The following is a 26,248-nucleotide window of genomic DNA, read 5'->3' on the forward strand; positions in this document are numbered from 1 at the left end:
ATCGCATGCCACGGCCATGAAGCCGCACAGTCCGAAGAAGGCGGAAGGAGAGGAGGGACAGGCGAACTGATGCACTGATCCTGCCCATGAATCACACCCTCGCAGTCCCAATAAATAAGACACCGAGGGGCGTTGTGTGGGTCAGGGCGGCCGCAGAGGCGCAGCCAGCCAAACAATGATGCCAGAAGACGGGCAGCGCTACCAAGGGGGTTGCAGCGTGTCATTACAAAGGAAAGTCACACCACCGGGACGGTTAAATGGTCACACAGAGGACACATTTCAGACGTGTTTTCAGTTCCACATGTGCGAGGAGAATACGTTTCTGAGCCACCTTGCACACATGCAGCATTACCGCTGTACAAGGTGGCTGGATAACGTAAAAACGCCTGGGGGAGGGGGGACAGGTTCCCTTCAATTTCAGTTCTTGTGTCTGCGTGGCTTTTGCAGGACACGTTGCCGGCTGCACAGCAGGGGAACAGCTGGCGGTGCTGGACCCCACTGACACATTGGCTGGTGTTTTTCTCTGTGCAGCTAGCACATCTGGGCCCCAACTGGCGGTGTGTTAGAGCCCAGGGACAGCAGGAGGAGGAGCAGGAGGAGGAGGAGCAGGGGGAGGGGAGTGTAGGCCGAAGCCTGCACTGGCGGCAGCTTTGGGTCTGTTGTGTCTGCGTGGCTTTTGCAGGACACGTTGCCGGCTACACAGCAGGGGAACAGCTGGCGGTGCTGGACCCCACTGACACATTGGCGAGGTGTTTTTCTCTGTGCAGCTAGCACATCTGGGCCCCAACTGGCGGTGTTAGAGCCCAGGGTCAGCAGGAGGAGCAGGGGGAGCGGAGTGTAGGCCGAAGCCTGCACTGGAGCAAGTTGAAAGGAAACCTTTAACCCCCCCCCCAGGCGTTTGTAGCTGGAAGAGCCATCGTGTACAGCACTAATGCTGGAAAAGGTAAACTTAGCTCTTTTAATTATGGTCCTTGCAGATGCTGAACCTAACACTTATGAAATGTGTCCCCTCACAGCGTTCAACCGTCCGGTCGGTGGAACTTTCCTTTGTCATGTGACGCAGCACAGCCGTCATTTTTACCCCCTTGTCGCCGTGCGCCGCCTCCTCAGCGTTGTTTGAATCTGTCCCGGAGCCTGCGCTGTTAGGTTACCCCTTGGCCATGCACACATTTTGCGCTGCCCGTCTTCTGACATCATTTGCTGTCAGGCTGGCTGCGCCTGTGCGGGTGCGCTGTCCGAGATTCAGCCTCGCGGTGTCGTCTAATGTAATCCCACCGCGGGCCTGGGATCCGTGTCCATGCGCAGTGCATATCCTCGCCTCTCACTCCCCTCCCTACGGCTTCTAAAGACTGTGCGGTGTCACGGCCGTGGCATGCTATTAGGGACCAGCTGACACCGAACAGTCTTTAGAAGCCGTAGGGAGGGGAGTGAGAGGCGAGGATATGCACTGCGCATGGACACGGATCCCAGGCCCGCGGTGGGATTACATTAGACGACACCGCGAGGCTGAATCTCGGACAGCGCACCCGCACAGGCGCAGCCAGCCTGACAGCAAATGATGTCAGAAGACGGGCAGCGCAAAATGTGTGCATGGCCAAGGGGTAACCTAACAGCGCAGGCTCCGGGACAGATTCAAACAACGCTGAGGAGGCGGCGCACGGCGACAAGGGGGTAAAAATGACGGCTGTGCTGCGTCACATGACAAAGGAAAGTTCCACCTACCGGACGGTTGAACGCTGTGAGGGGACACATTTCATAAGTGTTAGGTTCAGCATATGCAAGGAGCACCACGAAAAGAGGCACTTTTTCCCTTTGCATCATTACTGCTGCACAAGGTGGCTCCTTCAGTAACAAACGCATGGGGGGGGGGGGACAGGTTCCCTTAAATTTAACTTGTTGTGCCTGCGTGGTGGTCGCAGTACACGTTGCCGTATACACAGCAGGGGAACAGCTGGCGGTGCTGAACCCCACTAACACATAGGCGAGGTGTTTGGCTCTGTGCGTACAGCACTTCTGGACGGCAACTGGCGGTGTTGGAGCCCAGGGACAGGTGGAGGAGGAGGAGGAGGTTGGAGGAGGTAGGAGGGATTGCCACACACACAGCAGGGGAACAGCTGACGTTACTGAACCCCAATAACAGAGGAGGGACTGTTGACTGTGCGTACAGCACTTCTGGACGGCAACTGGCGGTGTTGGAGCCCAGGGACAGGTGGAGGAGGAGGAGGTTGGAGGAGGTAGGAGGGATTGCCACACACACAGCAGGGGAACAGCTGACGTTACTGAACCCCAATAACAGAGGAGCGACTGTTGACTGTGCGTACAGCACTTCTGGACGGCAACTGGCGGTGTTGGAGCCCAGGGACAGGTGGAGGAGGAGGAGGTTGGAGGAGGTAGGAGGGATTGCCACACACACAGCAGGGGAACAGCTGACGTTACTGAACCCCAATAACAGAGGAGGGACTGTTGACTGTGCGTACAGCACTTCTGGACGGCAACTGGCGGTGTTGGAGCCCAGGGACAGGTGGAGGAGGAGGAGGTTGGAGGAGGTAGGAGGGATTGCCACACACACAGCAGGGGAACAGCTGACGTTACTGAACCCCAATAACAGAGGAGCGACTGTTGACTGTGCGTACAGCACTTCTGGACGGCAACTGGCGGTGTTGGAGCCCAGGGACAGGTGGAGGAGGAGGAGGTTGGAGGAGGTTGGAGGAGGTAGGAGGGATTGCCACACACACAGCAGGGGAACAGCTGACGTTACTGAACCCCAATAACAGAGGAGCGACTGTTGACTGTGCGTACAGCACTTCTGGACGGCAACTGGCGGTGTTGGAGCCCAGGGACAGGTGGAGGAGGAGGAGGTTGGAGGAGGTAGGAGGGATTGCCACACACACAGCAGGGGAACAGCTGACGTTACTGAACCCCAATAACAGAGGAGCGACTGTTGACTGTGCGTACAGCACTTCTGGACGGCAACTGGCGGTGTTGGAGCCCAGGGACAGGTGGAGGAGGAGGAGGTTGGAGGAGGTTGGAGGAGGTAGGAGGGATTGCCACACACACAGCAGGGGAACAGCTGACGTTACTGAACCCCAATAACAGAGGAGCGACTGTTGACTGTGCGTACAGCACTTCTGGACGGCAACTGGCGGTGTTGGAGCCCAGGGACAGGTGGAGGAGGAGGAGGTTGGAGGAGGTAGGAGGGATTGCCACACACACAGCAGGGGAACAGCTGACGTTACTGAACCCCAATAACAGAGGAGGGACTGTTGACTGTGCGTACAGCACTTCTGGACGGCAACTGGCGGTGTTGGAGCCCAGGGACAGGTGGAGGAGGAGGAGGTTGGAGGAGGTAGGAGGGATTGCCACACACACAGCAGGGGAACAGCTGACGTTACTGAACCCCAATAACAGAGGAGCGACTGTTGACTGTGCGTACAGCACTTCTGGACGGCAACTGGCGGTGTTGGAGCCCAGGGACAGGTGGAGGAGGAGGAGGTTGGAGGAGGTTGGAGGAGGTAGGAGGGATTGCCACACACACAGCAGGGGAACAGCTGACGTTACTGAACCCCAATAACAGAGGAGCGACTGTTGACTGTGCGTACAGCACTTCTGGACGGCAACTGGCGGTGTTGGAGCCCAGGGACAGGTGGAGGAGGAGGAGGTTGGAGGAGGTTGGAGGAGGTAGGAGGGATTGCCACACACACAGCAGGGGAACAGCTGACGTTACTGAACCCCAATAACAGAGGAGGGACTGTTGACTGTGCGTACAGCACTTCTGGACGGCAACTGGCGGTGTTGGAGCCCAGGGACAGGTGGAGGAGGAGGAGGTTGGAGGAGGTTGGAGGAGGTAGGAGGGATTGCCACACACACAGCAGGGGAACAGCTGACGTTACTGAACCCCAATAACAGAGGAGGGACTGTTGACTGTGCGTACAGCACTTCTGGACGGCAACTGGCGGTGTTGGAGCCCAGGGACAGGTGGAGGAGGAGGAGGTTGGAGGAGGTAGGAGGGATTGCCACACACACAGCAGGGGAACAGCTGACGTTACTGAACCCCAATAACAGAGGAGCGACTGTTGACTGTGCGTACAGCACTTCTGGACGGCAACTGGCGGTGTTGGAGCCCAGGGACAGGTGGAGGAGGAGGAGGTTGGAGGAGGTTGGAGGAGGTAGGAGGGATTGCCACACACACAGCAGGGGAACAGCTGACGTTACTGAACCCCAATAACAGAGGAGCGACTGTTGACTGTGCGTACAGCACTTCTGGACGGCAACTGGCGGTGTTGGAGCCCAGGGACAGGTGGAGGAGGAGGAGGTTGGAGGAGGTAGGAGGGATTGCCACACACACAGCAGGGGAACAGCTGACGTTACTGAACCCCAATAACAGAGGAGCGACTGTTGACTGTGCGTACAGCACTTCTGGACGGCAACTGGCGGTGTTGGAGCCCAGGGACAGGTGGAGGAGGTTGGAGGAGGTTGGAGGAGGTAGGAGGGATTGCCACACACACAGCAGGGGAACAGCTGACGTTACTGAACCCCAATAACAGAGGAGCGACTGTTGACTGTGCGTACAGCACTTCTGGACGGCAACTGGCGGTGTTGGAGCCCAGGGACAGGTGGAGGAGGAGGAGGTTGGAGGAGGTAGGAGGGATTGCCACACACACAGCAGGGGAACAGCTGACGTTACTGAACCCCAATAACAGAGGAGGGACTGTTGACTGTGCGTACAGCACTTCTGGACGGCAACTGGCGGTGTTGGAGCCCAGGGACAGGTGGAGGAGGAGGAGGTTGGAGGAGGTAGGAGGGATTGCCACACACACAGCAGGGGAACAGCTGACGTTACTGAACCCCAATAACAGAGGAGCGACTGTTGACTGTGCGTACAGCACTTCTGGACGGCAACTGGCGGTGTTGGAGCCCAGGGACAGGTGGAGGAGGAGGAGGTTGGAGGAGGTTGGAGGAGGTAGGAGGGATTGCCACACACACAGCAGGGGAACAGCTGACGTTACTGAACCCCAATAACAGAGGAGGGACTGTTGACTGTGCGTACAGCACTTCTGGACGGCAACTGGCGGTGTTGGAGCCCAGGGACAGGTGGAGGAGGAGGAGGTTGGAGGAGGTTGGAGGAGGTAGGAGGGATTGCCATACACACAGCAGGGGAACAGCTGACGTTACTGAACCCCAATAACAGAGGAGGGACTGTTGACTGTGCGTACAGCACTTCTGGACGGCAACTGGCGGTGTTGGAGCCCAGGGACAGGTGGAGGAGGAGGAGGTTGGAGGAGGTTGGAGGAGGTAGGAGGGATTGCCACACACACAGCAGGGGAACAGCTGACGTTACTGAACCCCAATAACAGAGGAGGGACTGTTGACTGTGCGTACAGCACTTCTGGACGGCAACTGGCGGTGTTGGAGCCCAGGGACAGGTGGAGGAGGAGGAGGTTGGAGGAGGTAGGAGGGATTGCCACACACACAGCAGGGGAACAGCTGACGTTACTGAACCCCAATAACAGAGGAGCGACTGTTGACTGTGCGTACAGCACTTCTGGACGGCAACTGGCGGTGTTGGAGCCCAGGGACAGGTGGAGGAGGAGGAGGTTGGAGGAGGTTGGAGGAGGTAGGAGGGATTGCCACACACACAGCAGGGGAACAGCTGACGTTACTGAACCCCAATAACAGAGGAGGGACTGTTGACTGTGCGTACAGCACTTCTGGACGGCAACTGGCGGTGTTGGAGCCCAGGGACAGGTGGAGGAGGAGGAGGTTGGAGGAGGTTGGAGGAGGTAGGAGGGATTGCCACACACACAGCAGGGGAACAGCTGACGTTACTGAACCCCAATAACAGAGGAGGGACTGTTGACTGTGCGTACAGCACTTCTGGACGGCAACTGGCGGTGTTGGAGCCCAGGGACAGGTGGAGGAGGAGGAGGTTGGAGGAGGTAGGAGGGATTGCCACACACACAGCAGGGGAACAGCTGACGTTACTGAACCCCAATAACAGAGGAGCGACTGTTGACTGTGCGTACAGCACTTCTGGACGGCAACTGGCGGTGTTGGAGCCCAGGGACAGGTGGAGGAGGAGGAGGTTGGAGGAGGTTGGAGGAGGTAGGAGGGATTGCCACACACACAGCAGGGGAACAGCTGACGTTACTGAACCCCAATAACAGAGGAGGGACTGTTGACTGTGCGTACAGCACTTCTGGACGGCAACTGGCGGTGTTGGAGCCCAGGGACAGGTGGAGGAGGAGGAGGTTGGAGGAGGTAGGAGGGATTGCCACACACACAGCAGGGGAACAGCTGACGTTACTGAACCCCAATAACAGAGGAGCGACTGTTGACTGTGCGTACAGCACTTCTGGACGGCAACTGGCGGTGTTGGAGCCCAGGGACAGGTGGAGGAGGAGGAGGTTGGAGGAGGTTGGAGGAGGTAGGAGGGATTGCCACACACACAGCAGGGGAACAGCTGACGTTACTGAACCCCAATAACAGAGGAGGGACTGTTGACTGTGCGTACAGCACTTCTGGACGGCAACTGGCGGTGTTGGAGCCCAGGGACAGGTGGAGGAGGAGGAGGTTGGAGGAGGTTGGAGGAGGTAGGAGGGATTGCCACACACACAGCAGGGGAACAGCTGACGTTACTGAACCCCAATAACAGAGGAGGGACTGTTGACTGTGCGTACAGCACTTCTGGACGGCAACTGGCGGTGTTGGAGCCCAGGGACAGGTGGAGGAGGAGGAGGTTGGAGGAGGTAGGAGGGATTGCCACACACACAGCAGGGGAACAGCTGACGTTACTGAACCCCAATAACAGAGGAGCGACTGTTGACTGTGCGTACAGCACTTCTGGACGGCAACTGGCGGTGTTGGAGCCCAGGGACAGGTGGAGGAGGAGGAGGTTGGAGGAGGTAGGAGGGATTGCCACACACACAGCAGGGGAACAGCTGACGTTACTGAACCCCAATAACAGAGGAGCGACTGTTGACTGTGCGTACAGCACTTCTGGACGGCAACTAGCGGTGTTGGAGCCCAGGGGCAGGTGGAAAAGCAGAGGAACACAATGTAGGCCGAAGCCTGAGAAAGTCGAAAGGGAACCTTTAACCCCCCCCCCAAGGCGTTTGTAGCTGAAAGAGCCAGCTTGTGCAGCACAAAAGATGCAAAAGGAAAAGGTGGCTCTTTTCATCATGCTCCTTGCAAACACAGAACTAAACACTTATAAAATGTGTCCCCTGAAGCCGTGAAACCGTCCTGGAGGTGGGACTTTCCTTCGTAATATGACGCAGCACAGCCATCATTACTACCCCCCCGCCGCCGTGCCCCGGCTCCTCAGCGTTGTTTGATTCCGTCCCGGAGCCTGCGCTGTTATGTTATCCCGTGGCCAGGCACACTTAGCGCTGCCCATCTTCTGACATCATTTGGTGTCAGGCTGGCTGCGCCTGTGCGGCCGCGCTGGCCGAGAGCCCGCCTCGCAGTGTCTTCTGATGTAATCCCACTGGGGGCCTGGGATCCATGGCCATGCGCAGTGCATATCCTCGCCTCTCACTCCCCTCCCTACGGCTTCTTTTTCAGACTGTGCGGTGTCACGGCCGTGGCATGCTATTAGGGACCAGCTGACACCGAACAGTCTGAAGAAGCCATAGGGAGATGAGTGAGAGGTGGAGGTTCAGATATGCACTGCGCATGTCCATAGATCCCAGGCCCCCAGTGGGATTAAATCAGAAGACACTGCGAGGCGGGCTCTCGGCCAGCGTGGCCGCACAGGCGCAGCCAGCCTGACACCAAATGATGCCAGAAGACGGGCAGCGCTAAGTGTGCCTGGCGACGGGATAACATAACAGCGCAGGCTCCGGGACGGAATCAAACAACGCTGAGGAGCCGGGGCGCGGCGCCGGGGGGGTAGGAATGACGGCTGTGCTGCGTCATATTACGAAGGAAAGTCCCACCTCCGGGACGGTTTTACGGTATCAGTGGACACATTTTATAAGTGTTAAGTTTTGCGTGTGCAAGGAGCAAAACCAAAATAGCTACCTTTTTCCTTGTGCAGCATTACTGCTGCACAAGGTGGCTCTTTCAGTAACAAACGCCTTGGGGGGGGGGGGGACAGATTCCCTTACATTTCAGTTGTTGTGTCAGCGTGGCGGTCGCATGACACATTGCCGGCTACACAGCTGGGGATCAGCTGACGTTACTGAAACCCAATAACACTGGGTCGTATGTTTTGACTGTGCAGACGGCACGTCTGAGCCTCAACTGGCGGTGTTGGAGCCCAGGAATTTAAGTTCAGGTGGTAGAAAGATGAACACAACAGGAGACCTGGATAACGTATACAGTGACCTAATTATTTAATCAGGAGGAGGAGTGGCAAATTCCTGCGAGATCCAGGCCTTGTTCATTTTCAGAAAAGTAAGCCGGTCAACGTTATCGGAGGATAGTCGCATGCGACGGTCAGTTAGTACACCACCTGCAGCACTAAAGACACGTTCCGATAATACACTGGCCGCAGGGCAAGACAGCACCTCCAATGCATACTGGCTTAGCTCTGGCCATGTATCCAGCTTTGAGACCCAAAACTTGAAAGGGGAAGAGCCGTCTGGGAGTACAGCAAGAGGGCAAGACATGTAGTCTGTCACCATCTGACGGAACCGTTGCCTCCTGCTGACTGGAGCCGTCTGTGATGGTGTAGACTTTTGTGGGGGGCACACAAAACTGTGCCACAGTTGGGCCATACTGGTCTTGCCTTGGGCAGAGGCACTGCTTCTGCTCCCTCTTTGTGCAGAGCCTCCACCACTGCCTGGACGCACTGAGCTGCTTTGGAATGCAGTAGCAGCACTTCTCTCAGTTGGAATGGAGAAGATGATGGAACTGACCAGTGTGTCTTGGTACTCCCGCATTTTTCGCTCCCGGTTCAACGGTGTGATGAGGCTTTCTACGTTGTCCCGGTAGCGAGGATCGAGGAGGGTGAACACCCAATAATCAGACATGTTGAGAATGTGGTCGATGCGGCGGTCGTTTCTCAGGCACTGCAGCATGTAATCCACCATGTGCTGCAGACTGCCAACTGCCCAAGAAACGCTGTCCCCAGCTGGAGGCGTGATCTCTGCCCGCTCGTCATCACCCCACCCTCGCTGTACACACTGAGTACTGGACAATTGTGTAACTCCCTCCTCTGGACGGATGTCTTCCTCCTCCATTGACTCCTCCTCATCCTCCTCACAAACTGTCCCCTGCCTACGCGTTTGTGAGGAACCACGTGGCGCTGACTGTCCAGAAGATGATGGAAGTGGTGAATCCTCATCCTCCACCTCTTCCACAACATCATCCCTTAGCGCTTGCAGTGATTTTTCAAGCAGGCAGATAAGGGGGACAGTCATGCTGACTAGTGCATCATCTGCACTCGCCATCCGCGTGGAATAATCAAAGGGACGCAAAACCTGGCAGACATCCTTCATAGTGGCCCACTCTGTGGTTGTGAAGTCTGTACGGCGCTGACTGCGACTTTTTTGCGCCTGATACAGCTGGTACTCCATTACAGCTTGCTGCTGCTCACACAACCGCTCCAACATATGTAACGTGGAATTCCACCTGGTAGGTAGGTCACATATGATGCGATGTTCCGGCAGGCGGTGTCGGCGCTGCAGAGCCGCAATGCGCGCTTTTGCCGTGCTGGAACGCCGCAAGTGAGCACACTCTAGGCGGACCTTGTGCAGCAGTGCATCAAGATCCGGATAGTCCCTCAAAAAACTTTGCACGACCAAATTGAGCACATGTGCCAGACATGGGATGTGAGTGAGGTTGCCGAGGCCCAGGGCTGCCACCAGATTTCGGCCATTATCACACACTACCATGCCTGGCTGGAGATTCGCTGGCTCAAACCACACATCGCTCTCCTGCTTGATGGCATTCCAGAGCTCCTGCGCTGTGTGGCTACGATTCCCCAAAAAAATTAATTTCAAGACGGCCTGTTGACGTTTGGCCACGGCTGTGCTCATGTCGGTCGTAACAGGTACACGTTCATCACGGGTCCATGTGGAGGTGGACTGTGACGGCTCCTGCAGCGATGATTCTGAGGAACTGGTGTAAGAGGAGGAGTCAATGCGTACAGAATGGATTCCTGCAATCCTTGGAGTGGGCAGGACACGTCCTGCGCCACTCGCACGGTCTGTACCCGGCTCAACTACATTAACCCAATGGGCAGTGAGGGAAAGGTATCGCCCCTGTCCATGTTGACTGGTCCACGCATCGGTGGTGAGGTGGACCTTGCTACTGACGGCGTTCAGTAGCGCGTGTTTTATGTGTCCCTCCACATGCTTGTGCAGGGCAGGGACGGCTTGCCTGCTGAAGTAAAAGCGGCTGGGCACATTGTACTGTGGGACTGCCAATGACATCAAGTCACGGAAGCTGTCAGTCTCCACCAGCCTGAATGACAGCATTTCCAGTGACAGAAGTTTGGCAATGCCTGCAGTCAGAGCCTGTGCTCGTGGGTGGTTTGACGAGAAAGGCCGCCTTTTCTCCCATGCCTGTACTACCGATGGCTGTAGACTGGGCTGGGAGTGTGTGGATGACTGGGAAAGTGGTGCTGCGGGTGGAATGACAGCGGGTCTCTGGACAACAGGGCCAGAGGTTCTTCCACGGCGATCCTGGGAGGAAGCCGAACCAGCTGCGTGTGAGCTAGAGGAAGAGGCAACACGAGCTGAAGAGGTGGTAGCTGCCGCTGTTGGTTGGCCTAGCTCTTCAGTGTGTTTGTCTAACTCCGCCGGGTGCCTGTTGCGCACATGTTTCCACATGTTGGAGGTATTGAGGTTGGCGACTTTTTGACCTCTTTTGATTTTTTGATGACACACCTTGCATCTGACATAGCAAATGTCATCTGCAACTGTGTCAAAAAAGGACCAGGCACTGCAAGTCTTGGGAGCCCCCCTTTTGACTTTTGGAAGAGACATGCTCCTTACGGGTGCCAAAGCGGAGGCTGCAGGATCCGCAGTCTTCCCCCTCCCTCTCCCTCTTTGGGCCGTACGGGGAATCTCTTCCTCAGAGCTGCTCCCACCACCTTCCTGTCCCTGACGCCAAGATGGGTCAAGGACCTCATCATCTACACTACCCTCTGCCCCCAACTGCTCCTCCTGGGTAGTCTCAGCAGCAGAGCACGCACCAGTAAGTGGCACCTGAGTGTCATCATCAGCTGATGCGGCCTGCGAGGTGGTGACCGGAGCCACTGGCCCACCCGCCTCTTCAGAGGAAGACAGAAAAAGCGGTTGGGCATCACTGCACCCTGCCTCTTCTTCCATTTCTCCAATGCTGCTTGGCTGGCCCCCTGTTTCCAAGCCAAGAGATGATTCAGAGAACAGAAGTAGAGACTGCTCCTGTCCTGGGATCTCTGTCTGCCTGGGCAATTTTGCAGGTGGTGAAGAGACAGATGGCTGCTCTCCAGTGCTCTGTGTCTGAGAGGATGTGGCACTAATGGAAGTTGATGCATTAGCTGCCATCCATCCCACAACGGCTTCAATTTGGTCTTCACGCAGCAGCGGTGTACGGCGCTCGGCGACAAAGCTGCGCATGAACGACTGTTCCCTTGTGAAAGTGGGTGCTGATGACTCACCGGTGCCCGCAGCAGGCACAGAATCCCCACGTCCCCTCCCTGCTCCGCGCCCACGCCCACGCCCACGTGCCTTACTCACTGCCTTCTTCATCTTGGTTGACTGATAAAGATAAGCAGAAAAGTACTAACGGCTTTGTGTGCTTATTCCTGAGCAACTCCTCCTAAAGGCCCCGTCTCACATAGCGAGATCGCTAGCGAGATCGCTGCTGAGTCACAAGTTTTGTGACGCAACAGCGACCTCAGTAACGATCTCGCTATGTGTGACACGTACCAGCGATCAGGCCCCTGCTGCGAGATCGCTGGTCGTGTCGGAATGGCCTGGACCTTTTTTTGGTCGTTGAGGCCCCGCTGACATTGCTGAATCGGTGTGTGTGACACCGATCCAGCGATGTCTTCACTGGTAACCAGGGTAAACATCGGGTTACTAAGCGCAGGGCCGCGCTTAGTAACCCGATGTTTACCCTGGTTACCAGCGTAAATGTAAAAAAAAACAAACACTACATACTCGCCTTCTGATGTCCGTCAGGTCCCTTGCCGTCTGCTTCCTGCTCTCACTGACTGCCGGCCGTACAGTGAGAAGTGAGAGCACAGCAGTGACGTCACCGCTGCGCTCTGCTCTCACTGTACGGCCGGATCTCAGTCAGAGTAGGAAGCAGACGGCAAGGGACCTGGACACCGAAAGGCGAGTATGTAGTGTTTGTTTTTTTTGGTAACCAGGGTAAACATCGGGTTACTAAGCGCGGCCCTGCGCTTAGTAACCCGATGTTTACCCTGGTTACCGGGTGCTGCAGGGGGACTTCGGCATCGTTGATGACAGTTTCAACGATGCCGAAGTCGTTCCCCTGATCGTTGGTCGCTGGGGAGAGCGGTCTGTGTGACAGCTCCCCAGCGACCACACAGCGACTTACCAACGATCACGGCCAGGTAGTATCGCTGGTCGTGATCGTTGGTAAATCGCTTAGTGAGACGGGGCCTTAACAGGTATAAGACACACTAATTTTCTAAAGTGTGGACTAGACTTGAATATGAGCTAATGTGGCCTACACAAATGTAAAGTGGTGTGTAACTGGTGTGTTTGGTGAACTTTATTATTTATTTATTTTTTTGGGGCTGAACTGACAACGGATAGAGCTGCAATCACACGGAGACCGTGCAGACAGCCGTAAACGGCGCTGCAAGGCCCAAAAACCCTCCTCTACTTTATCCTATGTAGTGTTTTTCCACAAATTAGCTGGAGACGGGTGGAAAGACACTAATAGGATTTTTTAAAATAAATTAGCAGCAGACTACACTACTTTGAAAAAAAAGAAAATTGATTTGGCGGTATGACGCAGTGAAAAACCCTGAGCTGCAGACAACCAGGCTACGGCTGCTCACAGACTACAGGGCGAGCTGCAGTCACACGGAGACCGTGCAGACAGCCGTAAACGGCGCTGCAAGGCCCAAAAACCCTCCTCTACTTTATCCTATGTAGTGTTTTTCCACAAATTAGCTGGAGACGGGTGGAAAGACACTAATAGGATTTTTTAAAATAAATTAGCAGCAGACTACACTACTTTGAAAAAAAAGAAAATTGATTTGGCGGTATGACGCAGTGAAAAACCCTGAGCTGGAGACAACCAGGCTATAGCTGCTCACAGATTACAGGGCGAGCTGCAGTCACACGGAGACCGTGCAGACAGCCGTAAACGGCGCTGCAAGGCCCAAAAACCCTCCTCTACTTTATCCTATGTAGTGTTTTTCCACAAATTAGCTGGAGACGGGTGGAAAGACACTAATAGGAATTTTTGGAAAAAATGTGCAGCAGCCTGCACTACTTCAAAAAAAAAAAAAAAAAGGACAGTATGAGGCAATGAACCACCCTCCCTGAACTGAATACAACCAGCTATGGATGGCCTATGTGGCTGCACTCAGACTAGAGAGTGGGCTGCACTCACACACACACACACAGAGAGACCTTGCAGATCGCTGTGAAAACAGCGCTACAAGGCAAAAGGAAGGTGAATAGTAGGTGAACACAGCGGTTGCTAAATTAGCCTTTGGAAAGCACAAAGAAGCAAATCGCTATCTCTAAACTGTCCCTCAGTCAGCAAACAGCGTCCTGTCACTAACTGAATTCACAGCAGAGTGATCGCAAAATGGCGCCAGCGACTTTTAAACTGCATCATGACATCATTTCAGCAGCCAATCACAGCCATGCCAGTAGTTTCATGCCCTCCATGCTGAACAGGATGTGCCCACACTTGAAATCATTCTCATTGGCTGAATTTCTGCATTTTGAATCTGGGAACTTCCGATTCCGGTATCCGATACGCGGCAAGTATCGGAATCCCGGTATCGGAATTCCGATACCGCTAGTATCGGCCGATACCCGATACTTGCGGTATCGGAATGCTCAACACTACTCAGCACATTACATGCTAGAGAGAAGCTTCTGGGTTTCAGATCACGAAAGATAGCAACCTTCATGACACATTTATCCTCACACACATCGCTATTGACCCTGCTTACAGTGGTTTGGGCACAGTGGAGTTCAGAAGAAGAGGGGCATTTGGATTTGGGAGTGCAGAATTCACTGGATTTTATTTGAAGAGACGGGAGCCATGTCGTTTTTCCAGTAATGTGGAAGCCCCCTATGTTTCCGATAACAGATCTCATTGGGGGATGGTTTTGTGGAACATAGTATTTTGCTATTGCTTTCAGTATAAGGCTGGGATCACATTCTTGTGTTCTACGTCGATTACTTACGTTGAGGTTTCCATGTAAATCCCACAAAAATGTGATTCAGACTAAACCCCAGACGAAACCACTCACCATAATGAAGCAAATGGAGACACTTTGGAGTTGGTTTGGCATCTGTTTCGGTGGTGTCCATCTTTTTTTTTTTTAGGTGTGCACAGATCTGCCCACACGTGAACTAAAAAGACGTCTAAAATGATGGGACACCGCCGTAACAGAGATCAGTCCAAATCTTCCTCAAAAGTGAGTGGTTCTGTCCGGGGTTGTGTCTGAATTGGATTTGGGAGTGCAGAATTCACTGGATTTTATTTGAGAGGGCGGTAGTTATGTCGGTTTTCCAGAGTCTTTGCTCTACCAGTAATGTGAAAGCCACCTATGTTTCCGAAAAAAGATCTAATTGGGGGCTGGTTTTGTAGTACAAAATGCGTCACACTCCTATTTTTGATCCCCTAAGGAACCCCGATAACAGGTGAGGCAAAACGCATAGGGACAAAAGACATCAATACTGGAAACCACTACAACCAGCTAAGTGATCCATTGTGATCTTTTGCAAAATGAAATGGCTAATTGTCTATGATTAATGATAAGGCACTTTACTGCTTGCATACAGCACTTTATTTATATCTGAAGGTGGTCTATATACATTTTTACTATATGCATTCCATATTTAGCACATATGCACTTTAATTGTTGAAGCTGCAATTTGACCCATGAGGTTTCTAGTTGACAAGCAGAGATGCCACCTAGAGCTATATGAACTTTTGGCTCTCTGACACTGAGTTAAACTATCAGAGATATATTTCATACACAGCTTACTATTTTCATACAGAATTTCTGTAGTTTGTGAATGCTGGTCTATTTTGTTATAACTCTAGAATAGGGACACAGGGACTTTAAGGGACTGCCGACGTTGAGCAGGGGCGCAATATCGAATTTTAGGGTGCCAACCTTGGCTGTTAGGTAGGCCATCTGTTCAATAGGGACCCATAAGGGCCAGTGTAGGATTGTTACAACATATTCTGGTAAACTCTCTGTTTAGTATTTACACAATTTTTCCCCTATTTCAAGGGTTTATGACGTGCCACTTGTATTTATTTTCTAAAAAAATTGTGAATTGATTTTTATAACATTAGTAATTAAAAGTTTCATTATATAGGGTTTTTGGTTCCTTTTGGTTTAGATACCAGAGGCTTGTCACACAGTGACATGTAAATGATCCCCTATCCTATGGATTAAGGAATTTCCATTATTAAAGGGGTTGTCCAGGCTTTTTACAAAAGTCTGCAGTCACTTACATTGCATGGCTATGTGGCAATGTGACCATACGTATGCAATATGCATACTTCTGGCCACATTCTGACTAGACTTGCACAGCCTCATTCAATACGTGTGAATTGAGCGAGGTTGCATGCATCTAGTCAGGTGATCGCTCAGTCTTAGGGTACCGTCACACAGTGCCATTTTCATCGCTACGACGGCACGATTCGTGACGTTCTAGCGATATCGTTACGATATCGTTGTGTCTGACACGCTACTGCGATCCGGATCCCCGCTGAGAATCGTACGTCGTAGCAGATCGTTTGAAACTTTCTTTCGTCGTCTAGTGTCCCGCTGTGGCGGCATGATTGCATCGTGTGACACAGGTTGTATACGATGTGCGCACAGTAACCAACGGCTTCTACATCGCAAATACGTCATGAAATTATCGCTCCAGCGCCGTGTATTGCAACGTGTGACCGCAGTCTACGACGCTGGAGCGATAATCATACGACGCTGCAACGTCACGAATCGTGCCGTCGTAGCGATGAAAATGGCACTGTGTGACGGTACCCTTAGGCCAGGATCACACTAACGTATTGCATCCGATGCGAGAGCATCGGATGCAATATGGTAATGACCCTCAGCTCCTGCTCTGCTGCGAGTGGGAGCCGAGTGTCAGTGCTCCGAGTCTCTCGCACAGGGAGGATCGGAGCACAGCTGCAGAGGAGGCGGAGAAATGACTTTCTCCATCTCCTCCATTGCCGGGGTCAGCGTATAATGCACATCACTTGGATGATATCCGAGTGATGTGCGCTTTCACTCGCACCCATAGGCTCATATGGGTGCGAGTCGGCAGAGTGTCTGTGACAATCACAGCATGCTGCGATTTCACTAGCACACTGAAAACGGACTAGGAAAAAAACGGGGATGTGAGCTGCCCCATAGAAGAATACTGGTCCGAGTTTCTATCGCATATCACTCGTCTGTATTACGCTATAGTGTGACCCCGGCCTTACAGTCGGCACTAGAGAATCCTCACATTGTGCCCGAGTGCGATGTGAGGATTCACAAGTCTGCAGTCATACAGAGTGACTGCAGACTTTTGTGAAACACCTAGACAGTCCCTTTAAAAAAAAAAAAAAATGTTATAATAGCAGATTCTGTGTTACACTTTTATTTTGGTTTCTCTTTGTGAAGGAACTCTACCCTTTATCCTCTATAAGTGAGTTGGGGAAAACCTGATGTTTTTCTCTCCAGAATTTGAAGCAGCAATCGGCTGCAAAACCTTATGTTTCTGCTGTGGTTTTGCACTTTGACCTGTTGTGGTTCTGTGCTGAAATATTAAAATCTGGTTTACACAGTCTCCCAGACAAACATTACATATTACAGCTTACATATAGTAATTGACCTTAATCAAGTGATTTTGGAAAAAGCGTTGGTAAAAACCCAGCCACAATAAATGGTCCAGCAGTTTCCCCATTGTAAAAAATAAGGTGTTTTCATGTGGATTCTGGCACCAAAATAGGTACAAGTATGTGACATCTATTGAACTTGTGCAAACCCGTCGAGTTTTTCAAGTAGAAGAGGCTTCAAGAAAACACTAGCTACAGCATTTTATTTTGCATCTTTTCTGTCTATTTTTGCAGCTTTGTTAAAAAATTTTTTTACTTGTATGTATAAAATAGAAAGTGGCTTCCAAGCAGAAGCTGGCGAAGAATGGTCAGTTCACTTCTTTTAAAAGTTACGTGGCTTTGGAAACCTGATGCTATTAGAAAAAGCTCAAAACACCGAGCATATGCACAGCAAGTCGTTTTTACACAAAAATGCTTATGTTCATTCTTTTCAGCAATTTTTTGCCACTTTTTCAAGCAGGTTATGGAACATACCCACCAGAAAAAAACGTTGTGTGCACAAACCCTAAGGCACCTTCACACGTCCACATAAAAAATAATGTACGTGTGAGATGGTCCATTTTTAATATCCGCATGGTTTTCTGTCAGCTGTCCATGTGTACATGTATACCATCAGTGTGCCATCCGTGTGTATTATCAGTGTGTACCATTAGTGTGCCATACATGTGCACGTGTATACCATCCATGTGCTATCTGAGCGACACGTACCGAAATACAATGCAGAATAGAAATGACAGATTTTTAGTTGCTAAAGACGTGCAAGGATAGAGATACAGTTGTGTGAAAAAGTGTTTGCCCCCTTCCTGATTATTCTTTTGCATGTTTGTCACACTTAAACGCTTCTGATCACCAAACAAATTTAAATGTTAGACAAAGATAACACAAGTAAACACAAAACGCAGTTTTTAAATTAAGGTCTTAGCTACTAAGAGAAAAAATAAATCCAAACCTACATAGCCCTGTGTGAAAAAGTGATTGCCCCCCACCTTAAAAAAACAAATTAAGGGCTGTCCCACACGTCCAGATAATTCCGGTACCGGAATAAATCGGTACCGGAGTTATCCGTGTCCGTGTGCCTGGGAACTCACGGAGGCCATACGTGCGGCACACGTGTGCCGCCCGTATGGCGAGTGGGTACCACACGGAGCGTGTGGTACCCACTCTGCATGGTGCTGAAGCTGCGATTCATATCTTCCCTGCAGCAACGTTTGCTGTAGAGAAAATATGAAGAATAGTGTTAAAAATAAAGATTTAGGTGTCCGCCGCCCCCCCACCCCCTGTGCGCCACCCCGCTGGTCAGAAAATACTTACCCGCTCCCTCGCTGCTTCCTGGTCTGGCCGCGGCTTCTCCTGCATGCAGTCACGTGGGGCCGATCATTTACAGTCATGAATATGTGGCTCCACCTCCCATAGGGGCGGAGCCGACTATTCATGATTGTAAATGATCGGCCCCACGTGACCGCATACAGTAGGAGGCGCGGCCAGACCAGGAAGGAGCGAGGGAGCGGGTAAGTATTTTCTGACCAGCGGGGGGGCACACAGGGGGTGGGGGGGCGGCGGACACCTAAATCTTTATTTTTAACACTATTCTTCATATTTTCTCTATAGCAAACGCTGCTACAGGGAAGATATGAATACCGGCTTCAGCACCATGTGGGGGGGACAGCGCTTACTGTAGCGCTGTCTCCTGCACGCACACGGACCCCAGACGGAGAATGTCCGTGTGAGGTCCGTGTTTTACGCGGACCCATTGACTCTATTGGGTCCGTGTAAAACGTGCGCTCCCACGAACACTGACATGTCTCCGTGTTTGGCACACGGAGACACGGTCCGCAAAAAATCAATGACATCTGCACAGATGCATTGATTTTTATGGGTCTACGTGTGTCAGTGTCTCCGGTACGTGAGGAAACTGTCACCTCACGTACCGGAATCACTGACGTGTGAAACCAGCCTAACTGTGGTGTATCACATCTTTTGGAAGCTGAGTTTGAGTTCCCTAGCCACACAAAGGCCTGATTACTGCCACACCTGTTCTCAATCAAGAAATCACTTAAATAGGACCTGCTTGACAAAATGAAGTAGACCAAACGATCCTCAAAAGCTAGATATCATGCCGCGATCCAAAGAAATTCTGGAACAAATGAGAAAAAGTAATTGAGCTCTATCAGTCTGGAAAAGGTTATAAAGCCATCTCTCAAGCTTTGGGACTCCAGCGAACCACCGTGAGAACCACTGTCCACAAATGGCAAAATCATGGAACAGTAGCGAACCTTCCCTGGAGTGGCAGGCCAATAAAAATTACCCCAAGAGCACTGCGATGACTCATCCATGAGGTCACAAAAGACCCCACAACAACATCCAAAGATCTTCAGGCCTCATTTGCCTCAGTTAAGGTCAGTGTTCATGACTTCACCATAAGAAAGAGACTGGGCAAAAATGGCCATCATGGCAGAGTTCCATGGTGAAAACCACTGCTAAGCAAAAAGAACAAAAAGGCTCATCTCAGTTTTGACACAAAACATTTTGATAATCCCCAAGACATTTGGGAGAATACTCTGGACATATGAGACAAAAGTTGATCTTTTTGGAAGGTGTTTGTCCCTTTACTTCTGTCGCAGAAGTAACACAGCATTTCAAAAAAGAAACATCATACCAACAGTAAAATATGGTGGTAGTAGTGTGATGGTCTGGGGCTGTTTTGCTGCTTTAGGATACTGAAGACTTACTGTGGTTAATGGAACCATGAATTCTGCTATCTACCAAAAAATCTTGAAGGAGAATGTCCGGCCATCTGTTCGTGACCGCAAGCTAAAGCACACTTGGGTTATGCAGTAAGACAATGGTCCAAAACACACCAGGAAGTCCACCTCTGAATAGGCTCCCTAAATGGGTCATCATACCAGAAAATCAAAAGTTACATAAAGCCCCAGAATCAAATGTATTTTTTTATTAAAATATTCACGTGCAATCTTCCTGTTCATTAACATAAACAGATTCAGGATATATAACTCCAACAGATAATGAGCACTCATATGAGACCACCTCTCCACTGAAAATTGGGAATGATCTTCGGTATCTGGAAGGTTCCTTGCTGTTCATATCTGTTATCCAAATAAATAAATAAATAAATAAATAAATAAATAAATAAATATATATATATATATATATATATATATATATATATGTATATATATATATATATATATACATATATATACATACACATATACATATACATACACACACATACATATACACAGTCATGGCCGAAAGTGTTGGCAACCTTGAAATTGTTCCAAAAAAATGAAGTGTTTCTCCAAAAAAAATCATTGCAATTATACATGCTTTGTTATGCCAATGTTTATTTCCTTTGTGAACAACACAAAAAAAGGCAAGAAAAAAAAGACAAATTGGACATAATTTCATACTAAACCCCAAAATTGTTGGGTAAACAACTTTGTTTCAAGCATGTGATGCTTGTATAAACTTACCTGTAGCAAATAACAGGTGTGGGCAATATGAAAATCACACCTGAACTCAGATAAAAAAGGGAAAAGTTGACTCAGTTTTTGAATTGTGTGTCTGTATGTGCCACACTAAGCACGTAGAACAGAAACAGGAGAAGAAAACTGAGGACTTGAGGAACCAAAATTGTTGAAAAATATCAACAATTTCAAGGTTACAAGTTCATCTCCCGAGATCTTGATGCTCCTTTGTCCACGGTGCGCAACATAATCAAGATGTTTACAACCCATGGCACTGTAGTTAATCTCCCTGGACGTGGATGGCACAGAAAAATTGATGAAAGGTGGTAACGCAGGATAGTCAGGATGGTGGATAAACAGCCCCAATAAATCCAAAGAAATTCAAGCTTTCTCGCAGGCCCAGGGTACATCAGTATCAAAGCGAACTATCCATTGACATTTGAATGAAATGAAACACTATGGCAAGAGACCCAGGAGGACCCCACTACTGACACAGAGACATATAAAGCTAGACTGCAGTTTGCCAAAATGTACATGAGTAAGTCAAAATATTTCTGGAATGCGTCTTGTGCACAGATGAGACCAAGATAGAGTTTTTTGTAAAATACATCATTCTACTGTTAACCGAAAATGGAATAAGGCCTACAAAGAAAAGAACACAATATCTCCAGTCAAATATAGTGGAGGTTCAAAGATCTTTTGGGGTTGTTTTTCTGGCTCTGGCACTGGGTGCCATGACTGTTTGTAACCATCATGAAATCTGTAGATAATCAAAGGATTTTGGGTTGTAATGTAGTGTCCAGTGTCAGGAAGCTGGGTTTGCGTCCTAGATCATGGGTCTTCCAGCAGAACTTACTTCAAGACATACTGCAAGAAGCATCCAGAAATGGACAGAAACAAGTGGCCAGGAATGAGTCCAGAACTAAATTCCATTAAACACACTTGTGAATAGATTTTAAAAATTGCTGTTGGGAGAAGACTTCCTTCAAATATGAGAGACCTGGAGCAGTTTGCAAAAGAAGAGTGGTCCAAAATTCCAGTAGAGAAGTGTAAGAAGCTTGTAGATTGTTATAGGAAGCGAATAATTGTAGTCATTTATTCCAAAGTGTGTACAACCAAATATTAAGTTGAGGGTGGCAATTTTGTCTGGTCCATTTTGGGGGTTTTGTGTGAGACTATATCCAATTTTCTTTTTTTTGTTGTCGTTCCAATACACACAAAGGAAAAACGAAACAAAACATGAGAAATTACAATAATGCTGTGGGAGGAATATTACATTTTCTGGAAGAATGTCAAGGGTGCCAACACTTAAGGTCATGAGGTCATGATATATATATATACGGTATATATATATATATATATATATATATATATATATATATATATATATAAAGTTTTTCTAGAGGTGCTATTGTGCTATTGACATGAACGTCTCACCAGATGTCGATAACAGCCCATACAATCCACACAGGCAAAGAAATCAAACCATAAATGTTCACATATTATATTTAATAATGAGAAATAACACAGGGAAAAAGTACTGAACCTAGTTAGTGACGTTTAAATTAACATTTCGTGCAAAAGCCTTTGTTGGTGATGACAGCTACCTTGTCATAGTATCAATAGACATGTTTATTATATGTTATGAATGAATGGAAACAAAATATCTTGATTTATTTAGTACCAGTAATGAGCACCACACGCAGAAATACATGCACTTTCATGTCTCAGCATGTTATAAGTGAGGTTATTAATGGTTGTCTGAGAAATGTTCTGACACGCTGAATGCACTTGGGCACACTAATCATCAAGCTGCTGGCTGCAACTTTTGCAATTACTGACTAATGATATGCCAGATATGTGTGGTGTTAGACAAGTCTGTAGATGCTGCAGGCCATGATAGGACATTTAAGCCATACAGGCTGCTCACAGTAGCACAAGCAACATCCAGCCTGGTGATGTTACGCGTGTTGAAAACAGCTCCTGAGACATTTGTACCACTAATTACATAATTAAATCAAGGTAGCTCTGAGCTTTTTGTGCATTTGGAATAAATATTAGTCCAACTACCATGCATAATGCCACCCCATACCATAATATCGGGAATAGGACCAGTGTGACATTCCCTAATGAAGGCAAATTGATGGTGTCGACCATGTGGTCACCAGACCAATCTCTGGCTATTGTTGTGCCTAAGACAAAAGTAGGACTCGTCACAGCCGTAGCAGCCTAAATGCACTACCATAGCCTGCAGCATTTGCCGACTTGTCTCCCATGAAGCAAAACTGGGACATCATTAGTCAGCATTTGTGAAGGGAGCTGTCAACACCTTATTTAAATCAAGAGGTTTTGAACATTTTTTCATCGTTTGCATATCACTAACATGTCTAACAATCCTGTGATTTTCACAACTTTTCCTTCTTATACTGTATATTATTATTATTATTTATTTATATAGCACCATTAATTCTATGGTGCTGTACATGTGAAAAGGGGTTACATAGAGGGTTATAGATATCGTTAACAGTAAACAAATTTACAGTGACAGACTGGTACAGAGGGGAGAGGACCCTGTCCTTGCGGACTTACATTCTTCGGGATAATGGGTAAGAGACAGGAGGTCGGTGTGCTGCAGCACTGGTGGTGGTGAGGCGGCAGCTCGGGTGGTTGGTGAGGCGTCAGAATGGTTATTGCAGGCTGTAGGCTTTCCTGAAGAGATGGGTTTTCAGGTTCCGTCTGAAGGATCCAAGGGTGGTGGATAATCGGACGTGTTAAGGCGTGGAATTCCAGAGGATGGGGGATATTCGGGAGAAACCTTGGAGGCGGTTGTGTGAGGAACGGATAAGTGTGGAGGAGAGTAGGTCTTGGGAGGATCGAAGATTACGTGAGGGAAGATACTGGGAGATTAGTTCAAAGATATAGGGAGGGGACAGGTTGTGGATGGCTTTGTAGATCAGTGTTAGTAGTTTGATCTGGATTCGTTGGGGAATTGGGAGCCAGTGGAGAGATTTGCAGAGGGGTGAAGCAGGGAAGTAGCGAGGAGAGAGGTGGATTAGCCGGGCAGCAGAGTTGAGGACAGACTGGAGTGGTGCAAGGGAGTTAGCGGGAGGCCACAGAGGAGGGTGTTGCAGTAATCGAGGCGGGAGATGATGAGGGCATGCACAAGAGTTTTAGTAGATTGTGGGCTGAGGAAGGGACGGATTCTGGCAATATTTTTGAGTTGGAGGCAACAGAAGGTGGCAAGAGTTTGGACGTGCGGTTTGAAGGACAGGGCAGAGTCGAGAGTTACCCCGAGGCAGCGGATTTCAGGTGCGGGAGAGAGCGTGATGCAGTTTACCATATATATTACCGTATACACACACACACACACAGCAAAACAGATAGAGGTAGATAGATGAGCAATAAAAATAGAAAAACAAGCAGAACTCCAATTTAAATTATAACTCTTTGTCATTTGGCAACATTTTGGTTTCGCAGCAGAGCAGGCTGGAGAAAGGTTCTGTTGTGGACCTGAAAGTTTCCCACACGGGCTAATAAAGAGTTATCCACCATTTGCACATTTAAATTGGAGTGTTGCTTATTTTTTATTTTTATCTTCCTGGACCTGTGGGTTTGTATCCAAAAAGCCTTGTACCCATTATATTTATATTTTAATAACCTTAAAGTGATAGTAGTTGGATGAGTCTATGTTGTACTCTTGGCGTGCAGCGGTACCGCGCTCTTTTCACTTACTTACATCTTACTTCTATGCACATAAATGTGCTTAGAATAATATTAATGGAAATGATCCTTGTTGTATACTGATCTTAGTTGCTTAAATGTATAAGTGACAAGGCAGGAAGTTTCACAATTCGAGAATCCCCTAAAATGCTGTTAGTACTTAATCACGTATTGAATCATATCGCACTGCACGTTTATGACCAATAATTTTCTAAGTGAAATATTCTCACAGCACCCTACATGGTTAGCTGGGTGTGAGAATACTGAAGTTGATGTTTTCTTTAACGAGTGACATGTACGTTGAGGATATATGACTCAACATCATCTTTTCATCCAATTATAAAGTTTAAATTGACGTTCTGATGAATGGTAAATCACTTTGCGAACCTTTGCAATTTTACAGATGCCCTGCATGATGAGTACCATTGAGAAACATCAGTCTTTAATTTAGCTGTAAGTTTTCTTCTAGCCACATTAGGCCTAACTGACTTAACCAGAATGTTTAGTCTCTTGCACCAGTGCTTGTTTTGGAAATCACACAGTAATTAGGTTTTGAATGCAATTAGGGAATGTTTACTTTTATCTACTATTGGATTATTCGGGAATCATTAGAAAATGGCATCAGAGGACAGGTCAGGGTCCAACCTGAAAAGCTCATTGACAGAATGAAAAGAGCTTCTTCACATTACAAAAAGCATCTGTGTTCAGCACCCTGTGGTGCAGGTTAGCAATGCAAACAGTGAGTCTGTAGAGAAGAATGCAGGTGAACATCTATAAGGTGCATACACCCTACTTGTTATTTGAGCTAATGGAGTACAGAGGAGCAAACAACTTAAGTATTCAACACTCTAACCAGTAAAATTCCCCCTAAGCAGAAGACATAGGCTTTCTCAAATGTAGGCTCTTATCTATATATTTACAATAATATACAAGGAGAAACCTGTTTTTGGATTCTTATAAGAAATGTTGTGAGTCTCCTTCTTTAAAATAGTCTTGGCTAAAGTGAACATGGTTGGAGTGGTCACTCATCATGTTTGAGCAGAAGTCTCAGTCATGGCACACATAGGACCTAAAACGAGTACTTTATATTGCTCAGTTATCTTTAACCAGAATTGTTAAGATGTGGTCATTCACATGCATCCACACACAGCTCATATTGGGCTACATTTCTCTTATCTAGTTACCTTATCAGTCTGTAAGCTCACAGCGGCACCGTATCTGCAGAAAGTCACAAAATGCTCACAGTTGTCCCACAGCAAACTATAAGATGTGGCTCCCACAAGTTTCTCAGCCCTCTGAGCCACTTCTTCGTTAGATAGAGGATCGTTTTTAAAATGTCGGTCCATGTCGTTAACTAATATAATTGAACCATAAGCAAAATCGGTCACGTTGTCCACTCTCACACTAGCCATTTTAGCGAGCACTCCAGCTATCAATCTCTTGTTAGTCACAACCTTCTCAACGTGAGCCTTTTCACAAGTCAAAGCTGGAAGAATATCTGGAATTAAATGTGCAACTCGATTGTTTCCAAGGTAGATGCCGAAATGGACGAAGAGAGTGCGTGGAACTTCTAGAAGATCACCTCTTCTAAAGAGCGATGTTTCATACACTTTACCATTTTTATCAGTTATAGGAACGCACTTTGGATTTGCTCTCACAAAGAATAATATCTTGTCCAAAAGAAATGATAGTACATCCAACAGTGGATTTTTCATCTTCAGAAGTTGCTTGCTGATTTATCAGTGGCTTTAATGAGCTCACATTCTTAGCAAGCCCAATACTTTCTCATAGCATGTGGGTTGGGACCTGTGCTTTATACAGCTTAGTAGGATTGGTTGAAATGTAGGCAGCTCTTTCAAGACTGACACTTCATTTTTAATTAAGGAATAAATATACGCCTATGACTCGTGTACAATTAACACTTGAAAAGCTATGGAAGTCAAACAGTAGATGCCACATGTTACAGTCTGTTTCTGTCCACCATCTTTACAGTAAATATGAAGACAAACAGAAATCCTCATCCCTAATAAATATAACCA

The 26,248-nt window shown here is 48.8% G+C and overlaps 1 protein-coding gene across 1 annotated transcript in view; it reads right to left on the reverse strand.

Moving 5' to 3' along the window:
* LOC143792915 (lecithin retinol acyltransferase-like) overlaps positions 1 to 25,987 on the reverse strand; it is a 75,843-nt gene extending 49,856 nt beyond the window's left edge. Inside the window, exon 1 of the mRNA XM_077279383.1 lies at positions 25,394 to 25,987. Within this exon, the coding sequence (XP_077135498.1) occupies positions 25,394 to 25,924 (531 nt within the window). The 5' untranslated portion in view covers positions 25,925 to 25,987. The remainder of the gene's footprint in view (positions 1 to 25,393) is intronic.
* Positions 25,988 to 26,248: the final 261 nt, after the last annotated feature.

The sequence above is a fragment of the Ranitomeya variabilis genome, chromosome 1 (genome assembly GCF_051348905.1).
Source record: "Ranitomeya variabilis isolate aRanVar5 chromosome 1, aRanVar5.hap1, whole genome shotgun sequence".
NCBI lineage: Eukaryota > Metazoa > Chordata > Amphibia > Anura > Dendrobatidae > Ranitomeya > Ranitomeya variabilis.